The 16,001-nt window shown below is 38.9% G+C and overlaps 1 protein-coding gene across 6 annotated transcripts in view; it reads right to left on the bottom strand.

The window, feature by feature from the left end:
* Positions 1–7,874: 7,874 nt before the first annotated feature.
* STK39 (serine/threonine kinase 39) overlaps positions 7,875–16,001 on the bottom strand; it is a 75,119-nt gene continuing 66,992 nt past the window's right edge. For all 6 annotated transcript variants that reach the window (XM_074548548.1, XM_074548549.1, XM_074548550.1 and 3 more), the window contains 2 exons: positions 13,024–13,088; positions 7,875–8,913 (listed from right to left, as the gene is read on the bottom strand). In XM_074548548.1, the coding sequence (XP_074404649.1) occupies positions 8,839–8,913; positions 13,024–13,088 (140 nt within the window). In that variant the 3' untranslated portion in view covers positions 7,875–8,838. The remainder of the gene's footprint in view (positions 8,914–13,023; positions 13,089–16,001) is intronic.

The raw sequence follows: 16,001 nt of genomic DNA, 5'->3' as shown, positions 1-16,001 counted from the left end.
CTCTAGTCAATTTAAGGTTTAAACTCCAGATGTTGCTTCTTGTCTTGAATTCCTGGAATACCCAAAATCCCCTAAAGTCAACAAGTAGAAAAATGTCTAGCCTATTAAGTACCACAGCAAACTACACCTGTATCAGACAGCCAAACAAAATCTGTAGCAGTAATGGTCATCAAACCCTGTAGCAGCAATTTTAGGAAAGCTTTCTGGCATAAGAAGGCAAAAACCTTGCAGGATCTTTGGCACAAATTCTACACTGGGGGAGAGCACATTTTAACTTGGAGAAAAGATTATGGTGGCCCAAAATATTACATTTTAGGATTTCTATGAAGTAAGGAGAGTGAACCTTTAGCAGATAAAGTTATCTCATTTGTGACAAATCACCTATTTCCTGAACATTTAAAATGAAATGCTTTTGAATTTTTTTTCATAGTTTTGAAATTGTGTGTGTGAAATGTCATTGAAAACAAGCCTGCACTTTTATCTTCTGCTAAACACCACAGATACACCTCTTCAAAGGAGTACACTACATTTTATTTGAATGCTGGGACAGACACATCAGTAAGTAAACTAAAAATCATATGAGTTGTCAATGTTAAAACTACCACCTGGCCATGTTTCCCCTTTCCAGCAATAATTTCATAATTTCTTTTTTATGCCTTTCATTTCAATAGCACCTAAAAATTTACTATTTTTTAATGCATCACAATTTCTGTAAAGCTGCATTTTGTTTAAATGAAAAAATTGCTTAATATAAGGAAAACTTTTAAAAGAAAAACCAGAAAAAATCCATCTGAAAAATTGTACTTGTATGTGCATGGCTGGCTGGGAACATGGATATTAAATACAGAAATAAAATGAGAAAAATTTGCTTTTTCCTCAGCAAGTACTGTGAGGATGGGTGACAGCTCATGAGGAGACATTAGGGCAAACAGCACTGCCCTTTCCCAGGTATTGCTTTTACTAGCTGTGCTGCTGCTGGAGAGCAAGAAAACCTGATCTAATCAAAGACTGAGTGCTGGACTAGAAGACCTTTAAAGGTCCCTTCCAACCCAAACCAGTCTATGACTCTGTGTTACTGCTCCTTGCAGGGGGTTGGACCAGATGACCCTTTAAAGGTCCCTTGCAACCCAAACCCTGCTCTGACAGGAAGCAAAGAGAACACCACATCATCACCACCCAGAGGTGAAGAACCCCTGGACAGAAGGAGGAGCAAAGGGACCTTATGTACAAGGACTAGACAAAAAACGTGGGAACTGCAGATGACAAAAATATACATTTCTTTGAAACCTATGTCAGATAATAAAGCTTTAGAAAAATAAACATGTCCTGAAATTTCATGTACACCACTGCTTCTAATTTGTGTGCTTATTCTCAAGTTTGCTGTAATGCCAGGATGTGTATTTGCTTTAAGCAGTAATTCACAATGGGTGAGACATCATAATTTGTGGGATTTTCTGCTGCTTGAAACACATCAGACAATTGGCAACAGATTTATCTGAACAGTTCTGAAAGTACATATTTGTGAAATTGCAATTTTAATCACATCAGGAGCCACATCATGATGAAAAGCAGCATTTTCAGGAGGATTAGTACACATTCTGTCTTCTTCCCACAACTCTAACATCTTTCCCAATAAACTCGGGTCACTGCATTTAGGCAAAAATTACATGTGTGATACAACAAATATAAATCCATACACATAAATACACAGAATTTCATTAACACAAAGCACTTCTAAATGAGTAATTAATGTAACTAAATTGTAGCTCTCATCCCAGAGTCTAGATTCATCTTTGCAAAAATCCTTTTGGAGAAAAAACAAAAAAGAAAGCATCAAGCAACACAAAGTGCAGGTGTTTCCTCACCCTTTCCATCTTTTGTAGAGCATCAGGTTTATGGGTGATTTGGCAGTGCCCCACCTGACAGGCAAATTTACAAGGTTAGCACTGAACCTAATCAGAGATAATCAGAAAACTCTTTCTCTCTGGTGTAATTTTCTGCTTGGATAGCTCTCCTATGCCATTATAAATAAGAAAAGCTTGCAGCACAAGCAGGGTAGAAGACTTCAGAGAGATTTTAGTAATCACCTTCCATTCAAATCACACCTACTCTTTAATCAGGATTGGATCCTTTTCCATTTTATAGCCCCAGGAGTAAACTGAGGAGCTCATAATCGACACAGATTGGGAGTGAAACTTTAGTCCCACTGAAGCTGTTTTGAAGTATTAGTAATTCATGGGGCCAAGATTTCAATAATGGTCCTTCCCTCTGGATCCCCTGTTCTAATTCAAGGCAGATTTCCCCACATTTTTCCTAATTCTCATAATACAGAGTAAATGCTCCAGCGCTTTATTTTAATCAGAGGTGATCTAACAAGGAGAGAGAAGAAAGAGAGTCAGAGAGAAACAGATCCTGAATGCAACAGCATTCCTAGCTGATTCTATGAGATGATGGGAATAGCTGCAGGTTTAATAATCTCAACCATATAACTATTGCACTTTTCTTCACTGTAAACACTTCTCAAAAAGCTTTCCACAAAGCTGGAAAAAAGGGTTAGGAATTTTATATAATTTCACAAATTGCCCATCTTGCACTATCAGAAAGCTGCAGCTTTCAGCTTGTGTGATAAAATCTCTGCAACAGAAGCAACCTGGGAAAGCATAAAATCAATTTCTTTGCCTAAGTACAAAGTCCTGCAAAAAAGGCATAGTAAATGTACCTCTAGGAAGGTACTTTTCCATGAGAATGGAGCCCTGCTCACCTCTGGCTCAGGCACGTTCGGAGCAAGGAGCCCGGGTCAGTTCCCGCCGGGGAGCAGCGGGCGGAGCAGCGGGGCCCGACCGCGGCGAGGCCGGGCAGGAGAGGCAGCGCTGACACCCACGCCTCCCCTCTCCCCAAATCCTTGTGTTTGCTGACCATTTACACCTTGTTCTTCCTTGGTCAATAGCAGAGCACTGGCAAAAGGTTCTCGTTTGCCAGAAGGAAACAACCAAACTTTCAGCAACCTTAAAACAAGTACCAGAGATAAGGTAACAGTCTTCAAAAGCCTTCCTTGCCCTCTACATTATAAACCACCACAGGCACAGTACAGGTGTGGGTTAGGGGGGAAGCAGTCCGGTGGGTTTTCCGCCCTCCCAATACCAGAATGCTTCATAAAACCAGTTCCATGCTTTCAAATACAGATGCAGGTAGAAATGCAGGCTTCTCCCTTAAAGCAGCAATTTAGTGTTACACAGCCTGTCTTCCAGAACACAGCACTTTTACTACCTGTGAGGTTAAATTTTTTTGCCTACTGATTTATTTTTATAGGACAAGAGTAGCACAAAGTTCACCTACTCAAACCCTCTAGACGCTCTCTGGTTCTTCTACTTCATTATTTGTAATTGCCTGTTGATGACAGCTATGCACACCACTTTTTATGTGAAAAGACAATTGTATTACCAAATAACCACACATTCCTATACATTTTGATATGTCATAACTCAATTTTCCTCAAAGGAAAGAAAGGTAGATTGATGGCATCTACAGAGTAAACATGGCACAACTCAAAAAGCCTTTTTACTCAAAGTAAATCTAAAGAACCCCAGCATTCCCACTCATGAACAGCATCTTTCCTTAATGAGTCTGAATGATTACATAGATGAAAAAGAACCAGGTAACAATTTGGTCTCTTTCCATAAGAATAAATAAATAAAAACAAACCTCCCTATTTGAAACATTACTGATTTTTTATTAATTTTTAGAAGGGGAAAAAATGAGGAAAGGCATGTATTTTCCATCTACTCCAATTCTATTCTGTATGTCTGTCCCTCTACATAAACACATCCACTTGCACAAGTGATTTCCTACACCCTACTGAGACAATAAACAAGCACAGCCTTTCAAATTCATGCTTGGAAATTATGCATGTCCCAAAGAGGGCAAGATTGTCTCCTTATTGGTTTATGAAGGGAAAATTATATTTTCCTTTCTTACCACATACTCTTCCATGTCTCTGTAATTGCTCACTGAGCCACCATTGCCCATATTTGCAATGTCATTAGTAGCAGACAGCTTCTCAACTACTTAGTTTGCTTGAACATCTCAGATGAACACAACTGTGACAACAGCTTGATGAGCATCAATCTAACAGTCATAAAGCAGATATAAAACCACATTTTTATGTCCATTGCAATGTTACTCTTAGTCATTGAGGGAAAATGAATAACTAAAATGTCACAATGCTCAGCTAATATGCCTGGATTATTTCATCAGCTGGGCCACTGTGCAATAAAATGCAAGGAAACCAGACTTTGCTGGAGTTTTTGTGGTTTGAGCAAACCTGGCTGTTCATTAGGAGAGCTCATGCACAGGGAACCCAAAGATGTAGGTTCCTGACCTTTTCCAACTTCTCATTTTTAAATAATTAGCATTCTTGGTGCATGCACATGCATGAGTACACTGCAAGACAGTGGAAAGGCTGCCCACTTGAAGCAGCAGAAAAACCCACAGCAAGTGACTGAATAAAGTTCTATCATAATTGATTCAGAGAAAAAATAGACTAACTGCTATTTGTTATCAACAAGGTTTCTTTTGGGTTTTTTGCTGCTTTGGTAAAATGTGGGAGGGTAAGGTGGGAACGGGTGGCAACATCCTCTGCTCCCTGCTAGATAGAAATCAGCATTTTCAATGCACTCAATTAGCAATGTTTTAGGTCTGTGTCAGAATCCTCATCAGAGCTAATTGATCTCAGGCACAGGCAAATCTCACCGTTCAACATCATTATGCAGAGGTAGGTGGTGAAAAGGAAAACAGATCTCTGATTAAAGAAAAGCATGAGGGGGAGGCACACCATTTATAAGCTGCACACAGCATTCCCTCTCAGAGAAATAACGGTGTTTAAAAACATTTTGAAGAGAGATGCCTCACAATCAAATTTCATAGGACTGCTCTGGAAGCCCCAAAAGTGGAGATGTGGCAATGGACCAAGCTATGTGAAAAGGCACACATTTTTATCTTAGGAGAGAACATAGGAGAGAGAGGAAATTCAGTTAAGTTTCCTGACTAATTTCCCTGCTCCTCCTTCCACTCCCACTCACTAAGGGTGTTCTAGGGCAACAGAGGAAATTGTGATAGTACATACGGTAATGTTTTAGAAAACAAGAATACTTATCAAAGGAGCTAGCTGAACTGCAGTTTGAATGCACAACTCTGTACTCGTTGGTGGGAAGTTGTGAGGTCAGCACTTGTCAGAAGGAAGACATGTGCTCCTGTTCTCTTGGCACAAAAAGCATATGTTGCCAGCATGGGAAACAGCTTTCCTGGCTTAAAGCCCACGCTGGAGTCCCGCAGGATAAAAGGCTGGAAATGTCCCTTCTCTCCCACTCCTTTACACATGCAAAACCAGTCTCCAGATCTGGCTTTGTGCTAAGCTAAATTCTATGTTTATATTCATCCTAACACTTTGAAACTAATAAATGCAGAACCGCATTTTGACTTTCATCTCAGTCCACAGAGCTGGTTCCAGCAAGCTGCAGCCCAGCACACTGGCATGGCTGGCTCCATGGACACTGACATTAATCAGTCCACAGAGCCTGCAAGTGCCCAGCTGCAGGCACTGGCACATAATCACCATACAGATGATTATATTTTTAGCACCATCTAATTAAGCCCTATTTTCCTGGCCTTAGAGACAGCTACATGGTAGCTCCCCTGTTCCAGCTTCACCTCATTAATTAGAGACCTTTTCTTTCAAACAAGACAGGTGCTGTAGCCAGCACCACCACTATTTTGGGGCAAGTAATGTCACATATGTAAGAACTTCACCCAGCTTCTTAACACTTTTTATGAAAACATGAACAAATTAATAGCTGCTAGATTTTGCCCTTATTACTCAACAGAGAATGTGTATAAAATAATAAAAAATGATGTGTTCATAATAATATGATGTTTGCTATGATGTTTGCCATTTACTTCTACTCATCATAGCTTGCTCACTGCTTTCTACTGCAATGCACTATATATTTTCAAATTCTTTTTACCTTCTGTATATACTAAAAGTATAAACTACTTACAAATGTAATTTCAACACACTAAAGCTTTAATTACCCTTTCTTTCTACCTTTTCAAAAATGCATTTTGCTCACATTGTATTTATACACAATATCTCAGCAGTAAAAACAAGAAAAAAGTTTTAAAACCCAACACAGTTGCGACAACAGTGCCACATGAATTTGCTGCCTCACTGAACCACAGAAGCATCACCAGGTTTCTGCATCAGACCACAAGTGAGCAACAACTGTTACAACTTTATCTTGGTACAATACTGCTGCCTGCCCCAATTAAAGCATTAGTTTCTTTATTTAGATACCTCCTGTAGCCCCAACCAGCACAGCAGATGAGCATTTCTGACAGTTGCTACTCATATCCCAACACTTTTTCCCAGCTTCTGGGGAGGTGTATAGTGAATGGAACATGATTTTCATCCAGATATATATTCTATATATATTGATATATATAAAGAACAGTGAAAACAAGAAGCTTCTCCGAACATTCTTTTCTAGAACAGTGAAAAAAAGAAGCTTCCCAGAGAATTCACTTCGTCTGAGAAAGTATTGTAGCAGTAGTGCAAGTGGATTAGTCAATAACAGCGCAATGCTTAGAGAAATATACATTAAAATAATCCCATAGCAACGCTCAGAATTTAGCTCCTCCCCATGGCATGCAGTGACCTGGGTCACTGGTATGTGCACGTTTCAGGTCCCTTTTTTACTTACTCACAACTCGGGCACAAAGGTGAACTCCCAGCTGCGAACCGGTCCTGCCCCACAGACGGCTGCGCTGCGCCCTGAGGCCGCACAGCCGGGCCAGCCCTGCCCGCCGCCCGGCCACGGCCAGCCCCGGGGAAAGGCTCCATCACGGCCTGTTCGCAGCCGCACAGCTGCCAGGAGCCACCCCAGCCCGGGGCCCGGAGACACAGTGCCTGGGGAAAGGCTCACTCACACCCGTTCACCAGCCACACGGCTGCCAGGAGCCAGCCCAGCCCCAGGGCCCGCACACAGTGCCCAGGCCCCGGGAAAAGGCTCACGTCCCGTTTGCAGCCACACGGCTGCCAGGAACCAGCGCAGCCCCGGGGCTCGGCGGGCACCAGCAGCCCCGAACGGCCTCACCGGCCCCAAGGCGCCTCACCTGGGCCGCCGACCCCACCCTGGGCCGTCCCGCTCTCCGTCCACAGAAAACAGCAGCACAGGGTCTGCCCCGGGAATAACATTTATTTCTTGAAGTAAGCCCTTGGGAGCCTTAAAAATGGCTTCGGCAAAGTCTTGGAGAGCAAGGAGGTAAAGCAACCCTCTCCACCTCCTCCTCCTCCCCAACTAAGGACAGCAGCCTTTCGTAATAACAACTCTGTAATCCATTCAGAGCATGGAAACTCAAAATACAAATCAGTTTGTGCAATACATCTTTATTTTAATTTTATTTTTTTAATCTTTGCAGTCATCTTGGAGTAATCATCATGTAAACAGTAGGATGGGATGGGATTACATTGAGTCGTATGCAAATAGTTCTAGAACACCTCAACGATTATGACAAGGCATTATAAATAACTTCTCTTAACAATATATATTTGCCATTTTCAGTACATTAAAGAGCTGCCACTTATCTAGGATTAAATAGGAACTAGTTTAAAGTGTAACCTCTGAGAAACATATCTCCAAATGTGGAAGTCTTTCTAAGGTTCCCTAGCTCCATAACGTCTATGTCACAGGTTAAACAGAGGGCTACTTGGGTCAAAGTGTTTTCTTTGTAACAGAGTTTTACTTGATCATTGCACAAAACCCTATTATTTTCATTCCACCTTGGTATTTAGCAGAACTTCAAATAAAGCTTCAGTTCCATTCTTCAAGTTTTTATTCACTTGTATGTAACTGGTTTTTATCATTAAGGGTAAGTCAGATCAGAGATGGACACAGTAAGCGTTCTACCTTAGCAACAGTTCAGAGTAGCTCTAGTTCGACTCCCCAATAAAGCATAGTCAAAATACTCTAACACCTTTGCTACTGTAGATCCCCTCCTCGCTCAGATAACTATATATATTTATTGTACCATATGTATGGTACTTCTAGAAAATGGAGATTATTTATATCAGCAGCCTCAGGCACATTCTTAAAACATTAATATCTGCAAGGCACCTCCCACTCCCTTGAGGATCAGTTTGTGGACTGGTTTTTTGACACACAACCAACAAAAGCTTGCTAATGCCAGATCAAATGATTTCAAAAAACCCCTAGAAGTTACTAAATACTTCAAAGACATACCTGAAACTTTTTTAAATAGTGGGAGATTAACTGCAAATAGCACATAATCAAGTCAAATAATTTTCTTATTACTAGTATGTGTAACGCATAAATATATGAAAAATAAAATTCACAGTAATTTTTTTTAACTAGAATTCAAGTTTGGCTAATATTTCTAAACTTTTATATGTATGTTAATTTCTAAATGTAACAGAACAGAGGCAGTATTATCAACCACAAGTACAGGTAAAATAGTTTCACTCAAAGTCTGTGAAAGAAGTAAGCTTGATAGAAAGTTCCTTTTGTAACCAATAAACACAGCCACCTGAGAGAGAGCATTTCCACAGGCTTTTCACTCTGGGGGAATCCAAATCAACTTCTAAGAGACATTGAGGAGCATTTTGAACGTTAACAGCAGCGGTGTAGCTGTGGGCTTTGCTTGTTCTGACTTTGTGAATTGCTAGATAATGAAGCAAAACTCAGTGTGTGGTGCATTAATTTTCCTTTGCATCTAAGCTGGCTTTTTCGCAATCTCACAATTCGGCTTGGGGTCAAGGGACAGACATCAGCTGACACTTAACTGAGCAAAACCAATCAGTTTCACTTCATCAGGAATCTCAGTGCCATCACAGCCAGAGGCCTGCAAGTACAAACAGAAATGTTTAGTATATCATGCTGCAAAGGAGCATTTGACAGCCAGGATATAAAGTTTCCCCATATTGCCCAGTCAGCAAAGAGCTTGATTGAAGGAAAGCTTTCAGACTGCTTCATGTGGCCGCAGTCAGCATGCAACCAATTGCAACCTTAATTTTAGCAAACTCTTGTAGTCAATATTAAAAATTATGGAAAAAATTATGGAAAATGGACACTGAAATACCCAAAATCTTGAAAACAAACTTTCCAGACTGGAGCCAAATTTGCTTTTTCATGGGAGTAAACAGTTTTCCCTCATGAAGAGCAACTAATACATATGTATAGAATCCACTTTTTACCACTGTGCTGGTGGTACACAGCAAATGTCTCATGAGTCCAGCCACCAAGATAGTTCATCAACCAGATGAATTTTTAAACAAGAAACTGAAACAATCTTTAGTTATATAGTAAATACTAATATTTGCAAAAGGACAGCTCCCTCCTGACGGTACAATTCAGTAGTTAAAACTGCACAGTTTAGATTCTTCAGTAAAGCTTGTCTCAAAACAAATTGGCACAAGTAATCAGTTCATTTTTCATATATAACAGTAAGAATATAAAACCACTTTGCTGAGAACGAAACAATTACTTTAGGTCTGTTTTCGAAAAAATATGCTGGAGGCAGAGTATTTCTGTTCCGATTTTTAAACACCACAGTTGCTTCTGTAGGACAAAAGTAGCACTTTAAATAAAGGGGTTTATACTTTTTTATCTGTATGGTAGATAAGTCAAAATATTATTAGAATTGGATTAAAAGTGCAATGCTAACTTACTTAGGACAGATGCCTTCAGATTTTTTTTGCACATCACAAAATATCTCCAACAGAACAATTGGTCCACCCTATCAAAAAGCTTTTGATCCTTTTTTGCATTAGTAGCAGTTGAACACTTTAATAGAACTGGTTTGTGAACATGTGCTGTAGGGTTAAGAGCTCTCAGATTGAGCATAGAAGGTGCACTGACACGAACCATTGAATTTTCATGACAAGAAATAAAAACTGTGTTGACACTTGAAGTATTACATCAGACTAGCCCTTCAAATTTACTTTGAGCAGACACAGAGAACAGTAGTTCTCTCTTCAGATAGTATTTCACATCTCTTATTCCACAGAAGCAGCAAATTAAAGGTCTGAGATCATCACTCCTGGTTACTATTCAGATATCTGAATGGTGCTTGGATTGGGATTTTACCAAATAAATGGAGTTTGAATTTTGCACTTAAAATTTAATGCTAAAATTTAAGTGCTGCTACTACTACTAACATTGTTCTACTCTCTAGCTAGCTATCAATCTCCTCAAAGTCATGCTAAGTAACATATCTAATGAATATAGATATTCAAATGCCTTAAATTCATTATAAACTTCAAAATCCCCATCAGCCTAAAAATAGACTTCTACTCCCTTGCCTTCCTTATCAATAAGTATTATCTCATGTCTATTTAATGCACCTGGAAACTATTAACTTGTATTTTGTGCTTAGCATAAATACAAATATGATACACAAATTGCAAAATAAAAGTGCTTGGTAGAGACTGAACACACTCTTTCATTATTGGGTTTCTTTCCACCCTTTTTCATAACTAAAGTCTTTGCACAAAATGCAAATTATGCTGTGCAATGATTTTGTGTTTCCTTGAGTGTTTCCAAGATTATTTGTGTATTAAAGCAGCCTCCTCCCCAAAGTGTGGACAGCTGGATCATACAGGGAAGTTTTAATTCTGTGTTAGCACAGACAGCTAGGGGATAGTTAATACTATATATGTTCTGCAGAATTACATCATTGCAAGAGCAAAGATACATTGTTTATAAAATATGCAGGAGAGGGAATCCAACCCCTGCCATCCAGGCACCTCACCCTAAAAATTTTCCTTACTATTTCAGTAATAATTAAATACAAAAATAGTTAAGACATAAACTCTTCCTTTTTCACCCCAAAGATGGACAGCTTGCTGTATGAATAGAAATATTATTTACCAATAAAATACCAGTAACAGCAACTTGTAAACAGAGAGATAATAACTAGACTGCTTGTCCAGAAATACTAGCAACTAATCCTAGACTAAGAAGTATTTTTCAATTGAATTTTCTGAATGGATATAGGATTAGCTACATTTAGACCTTTAAACCCCTTTAAATATTGACCAACAAAATTTGTTTTAATCAAGTAGCATATAAGTGCTCAAATTCAGTGAGGTCTTGCTATGAGGTAACAAAGACCCAGTAATGCATACAAAGATATGAGAGTTCTCATAGGCAACAATTCACTTAGCAACTTCACTATACAACACAGAAATAAGCAGAAATAGAAGATAGGTTGAATTAATCCAAGGAGAAAAATAAATTAGGATACTTCTTGTTATGGTCTTTCCCTGTGAAAAGAGGAACTAGTGCAGGAAACTTAGGTCAAGAGTATGAGGAAGAAACTAAGGTTAAAAATTAACCTCCAGAATTCCTACCCATCCAGTGGAACTTACCTACTGAACAGGAACAAAGACATTGATTTTGGATTGTCTACTAATGCTGAGTATGGTAAGAAGCAGAATGAAATCAGCATTCACTCACTGGAATCTGAAATTTTATGTGACATAAACCTCAGCAATAAATCCAACTGAATCATCAAAAAAATAGAAAAAAATATCCCAGCCTAAGTTTTCAAGTGGATTTGTTTTCAACATACATAACCTGGATACTATGGGATATTACATTTTGGAATCACAAGCCTCTATTTTAAGTGTGGGAATGAGAAACCCCGGCTTCTCAGAGCCTCTGGAGTATCTGTTACCTAAATGCTCTTGGTGAGATGTCATTTACTACACAATAAAGCCAAGTCAGATGTTTAGACAGCAGGAGCATAGATCAACTTCAAAAATTAAAGCAGTAGCTTTTAAGCTGTATTTATAGCAAAGGCCAGAGAAAGAAATTAATTTAAATTACATGTCTTTATTCCCCTAGCCCAACCCCTTCTCACAAGGAATGCGGAAGTTCAGGGGATTTCACTGGATTGAAGAGCAAAAGTGAGCTCAAATGAGTCAGCTAAAATTCCTCAGATCTGTATAAAGAATGACATAGGAAGAAGAGTCTTGAATTAATACATCATCATCAATTAGGTCTAAAAATGGCTCTCTACAGCAGCTGCTTTTATAAACAAAGCTGTGATTCTGGAGACCTGCTTATCTAACAGACATCCAGTGTAGTCTCTCATGCAACTGAGTAACTCCCAGTAAAAGGTGCTGAAAGCTAATTGGCATTTACATAACTAATAATTCAGTAGCTTTAGGTATAAAGATTTTTTAACTTAATTTTAACAATAAATAAAAACAAACACAGCACATCAATTCTGGCTCAAGTTTTTGCAATTTAAATTTATTAATATTAATATTAAATTAAATCTATCATGCTACAATCAATATTGACCAAAATTAAGGACTCATGGTCCAGTGTACAAAATGCAGCACAGAAACGAGTCCCAAGCCCCAACCCAGGGTCTGATGACATACATACAGAAGATAGAGGTAGAAAAGTAGAAACAATAATAAAATACAGTGGGAGAAGGACCACCATGCAGGTGTGGATGGTCAACTGGAAGAAGGTTGACAAGAACTAAGGAGAAGTAAGCAGTGGAGAAAGTGACCTGTATGCAAAAAAAATGGGGGCAGGTGTTTGAAAAAAATGGGATTGGAGCAATATGTCCATCAGCAGAGGACACTTCAGCCAGGGTAGAGCTAAGGGGGTGGGGGTGAAGGAGTGCAAACCCAGCTATTGCAGTTTTCTCTGCTTTACTTGTTTCTGCAATTCTTCCCAGGGGTTTTCTTACCACAGCTCTCACCTACACCTCAGGCTGCCTCAGAACTCATGTGACTGAACCTCTTTCCCATGCAGTTATGGCACTGTCCTATCAAAACAGGGTTTCAGCTTTTTCTCTAATACATGGAAATTTCAGTCACTTTCTAAGTCAACACAGCTGTTCAACAAAGTATCCACAACTGAGATAGAACCCAGATTCTTATGTGAATATTTTGAAAATTTGTTTGTTTCTTCCATTGATGCTTTTACTTACCAGCTTAAAAGTCAATGTTTTCAAGGCCTTTGGATCATCTACTATCTTCTGTAAGTTAGCAGCAACTGTAAAAAAAAGACAAAAATATGATTTACAGAAAATTGCATTCAACTTCACATCAAGGCTTTTGTTGAATCTTCTACTTAATTCTACACATATACATGTCTGTAAATTACCACTTGAATCATTTAATCCCTCTCTAGCTGCTGTTTCAGAGGGCAATTGGGCTGCCATAAATCCTACTTCCTTTCCTTCAGAGTCACTGTGACTATGTGAACTGATTCAGTTGCATGTTTCTGCATGATTCATATTGCATGTCTTTAGGAAGGGCAGCCTTTCATTTCATGTTGCCCTGCTGTGGCACAGCCCAGTGCTGCTGGGCTATTCCCCCAGGAGCAAAGCTTCCAGCTGCCCTCAGGCACTTACTGCCAAAGGTATTATTAGTGCTTTTGCCAACAGCAGCCTATGATCAGCAAGTGTTTTAGTGAATTGGCATACAGTTGGCTAAGGGGCATCAGGGATGTATTGAGTCTTTAAAAACCCTAACCCCACTCCTGATTGATTCTTTATTGGGGAAGACATTAAAAATTTCCAAGTAAAAATAGAAAAACTGGATTTTCAATATATGTAAATAGTTAATGTTAATTACTTTGTTGTTGCTACTTAAACACTGTATCAGAAATGAGTGGTGTTTTAGATGGCTATCATTCCTCAAGAAAGCAGAAGCAGTGCTCAGTAAAAGGCTATGGGACAGTTTTATTTATTCACTTGTTTTTACTTTTAATATGAACTCAAGTCAGAGACTTCTACATATTAAATATGCTATATTTATGTTTTTCTGATGGACCATAGCTAGAGTGGGACATGTGTAGTCAAACAGAAGATTAGGAGGATTTAAGGGCAAAATGTCACATATTTTCAGGCTATGCTTGAAAATGAGAAAAGCAGACCTAAAAAGAGTCCATAGTATTAGGATACAAGTTTACATTAAGAATAGTCACACCTGCAGTTTCCTTCAGAGAGATCTTTTCAATTTTCATCATACATATTCAGCATTTTCAAGTAGAACTGGCATTTCACCTTTGACTTTGGTACTGTGTTTTACATTTTCTGGCCTTTACAGAAAGGCAACAGAAATCACTTAACCAAAATAATGTCATTAATCACAGTCAATCAAGCCACCATGAATGCAAATCCTCCCAAAAGCCTACTCTTTCTGCAATATGTGAAAGGATATGTAATTATCATCAACTAAGAGCCAAGTATTTGCACATACTTATCTAGCAAAACCATACCACCCTGCTGGTATCTTTTTCATTTTTCTAACTTTTTGTTTTGCTAGGTCTTGCCCTCATTTAGACCACAAGGACAAAAATTAGAGGCAACTGTCTGAATTTGGATATTAAAGTCAGTATTTCAGGAAATTTTAAAATATGGTTCATTACCTTTAGGGATGAGACAATCATTACTATTTTCACCTTAATGCAAGCCCAACCTTCTAAGACCTCAGTATGTGCATAGCTTTGGATGTGTCCCTCTGCACCTAAACTGTTTAAAAATCTGGGTTCAAGTGGTAACCTAAGGGGTCACCTAAGAAAAACATAACCCATAGACTGCAGGTGTCCATGCATCCCCAGTTTGGTAAATTCCAGTGGAAACAGAGCCTCTAGCACAGGCAGTAGAAGCCATCCAAGCAGGTGAAAGTCCTTCCTGAATACCTGCAGCCCCTTCCAGTTATTTCTCCAGAAGGTCTGGGGATCCCATACAGTGAAGACATCCTCAGAATTATAAATACAACAAGATACTCTACAGCTGAATACTCATCCAACTTTAAATGCAATTAAAGATATCATTTGCAGTAAATATAACTGACTTACCACTCCTGTAAATATATTTCTGAAAATTTAGGACTATTACTGAACCTACACAGTTTGGACCGCTAAGTATGCAAATTTCCCGCAAAGACACTAAAAAAAATTCATGCCAGGCATACACTCGTGACAGAAAAGAATGCTTTTACTTACAAGCAGTTGCTGTTACTGTTCAACCCTATACAGAATTAATTGTCACTTTAGGCAAGTATAAAAACTTCATTATTTTTAAGTGGAACTATTAGGCTTTATAGATTAAAATCTCCTCCAGCTACTGGATTTAGGCTCTTCGCATTCAGGAAAATTATTTACAAGGCCAAGACTCACTAACCCTCCTAGTACAGTTCACATGAAAAGTTCTAATTTGGCTTAAATACATCAAATGATAGTAAAGTTTCTAAAGGCTCAGCTTCTAAATGAACTCAATCACATCGGCAAACCATAGTGAGGAAAATAACCATCCCATTCTCACCACCTCTCCCCACCCCACAGTCCCAACAATTCTTGTGCTGCAAGTTGGTGAACAAAATCAATTTAATACAGTAATACTCTCCCTGAAGTGAAAAGGAGTTTCACACTAGGACTTTCTAGAGAGGCAGGAATTGTTTTCTCCACTGGTACTTAGATTATTTGGAAAAGTGAAGAGCATTGTAAAACACGTCTCTCTCCACCTTATCTCTAAGTATACTGCAGTTCCTATTGACAAAGCCATTTTTCTTTGAAATAATCTGAAGTCATGCCTTGGATGCTGTACTTGCGAAATTCATAGATTAGCTCCTGCAAGCAGCACTTATTGATAATTAAACTCCTGTTGGGAATTCACTGTTTCTACAAGACCTGGATATCCTATACTCTTTTATTTTGCAGTGTTTTCTCAATATGTTATGGCCATGCACAGAAGAAGAAACACGAACAAGAAAAAATTAAGTGGTGATGGAAAAACTCTTTGCCAGCAGTAACCTCAGGTAAATAGAGCATACTTCAAATCATGCCTTGGAGCAAAAGCTCTCTTTAGACATTAGCAGCAGTTAGGACAAGAGGCTTTTTGTTGTTTACAAGAATAAATGAGGTCCTGTTCACTTTCTTCAGAAGGCTTCTGAAGGACGT

The sequence above is a fragment of the Zonotrichia albicollis genome, chromosome 10 (assembly GCF_047830755.1).
Source record: "Zonotrichia albicollis isolate bZonAlb1 chromosome 10, bZonAlb1.hap1, whole genome shotgun sequence".
NCBI classification, from domain to species: domain Eukaryota; kingdom Metazoa; phylum Chordata; class Aves; order Passeriformes; family Passerellidae; genus Zonotrichia; species Zonotrichia albicollis.
This window is presented reverse-complemented; position numbering and strand designations above follow the sequence as displayed.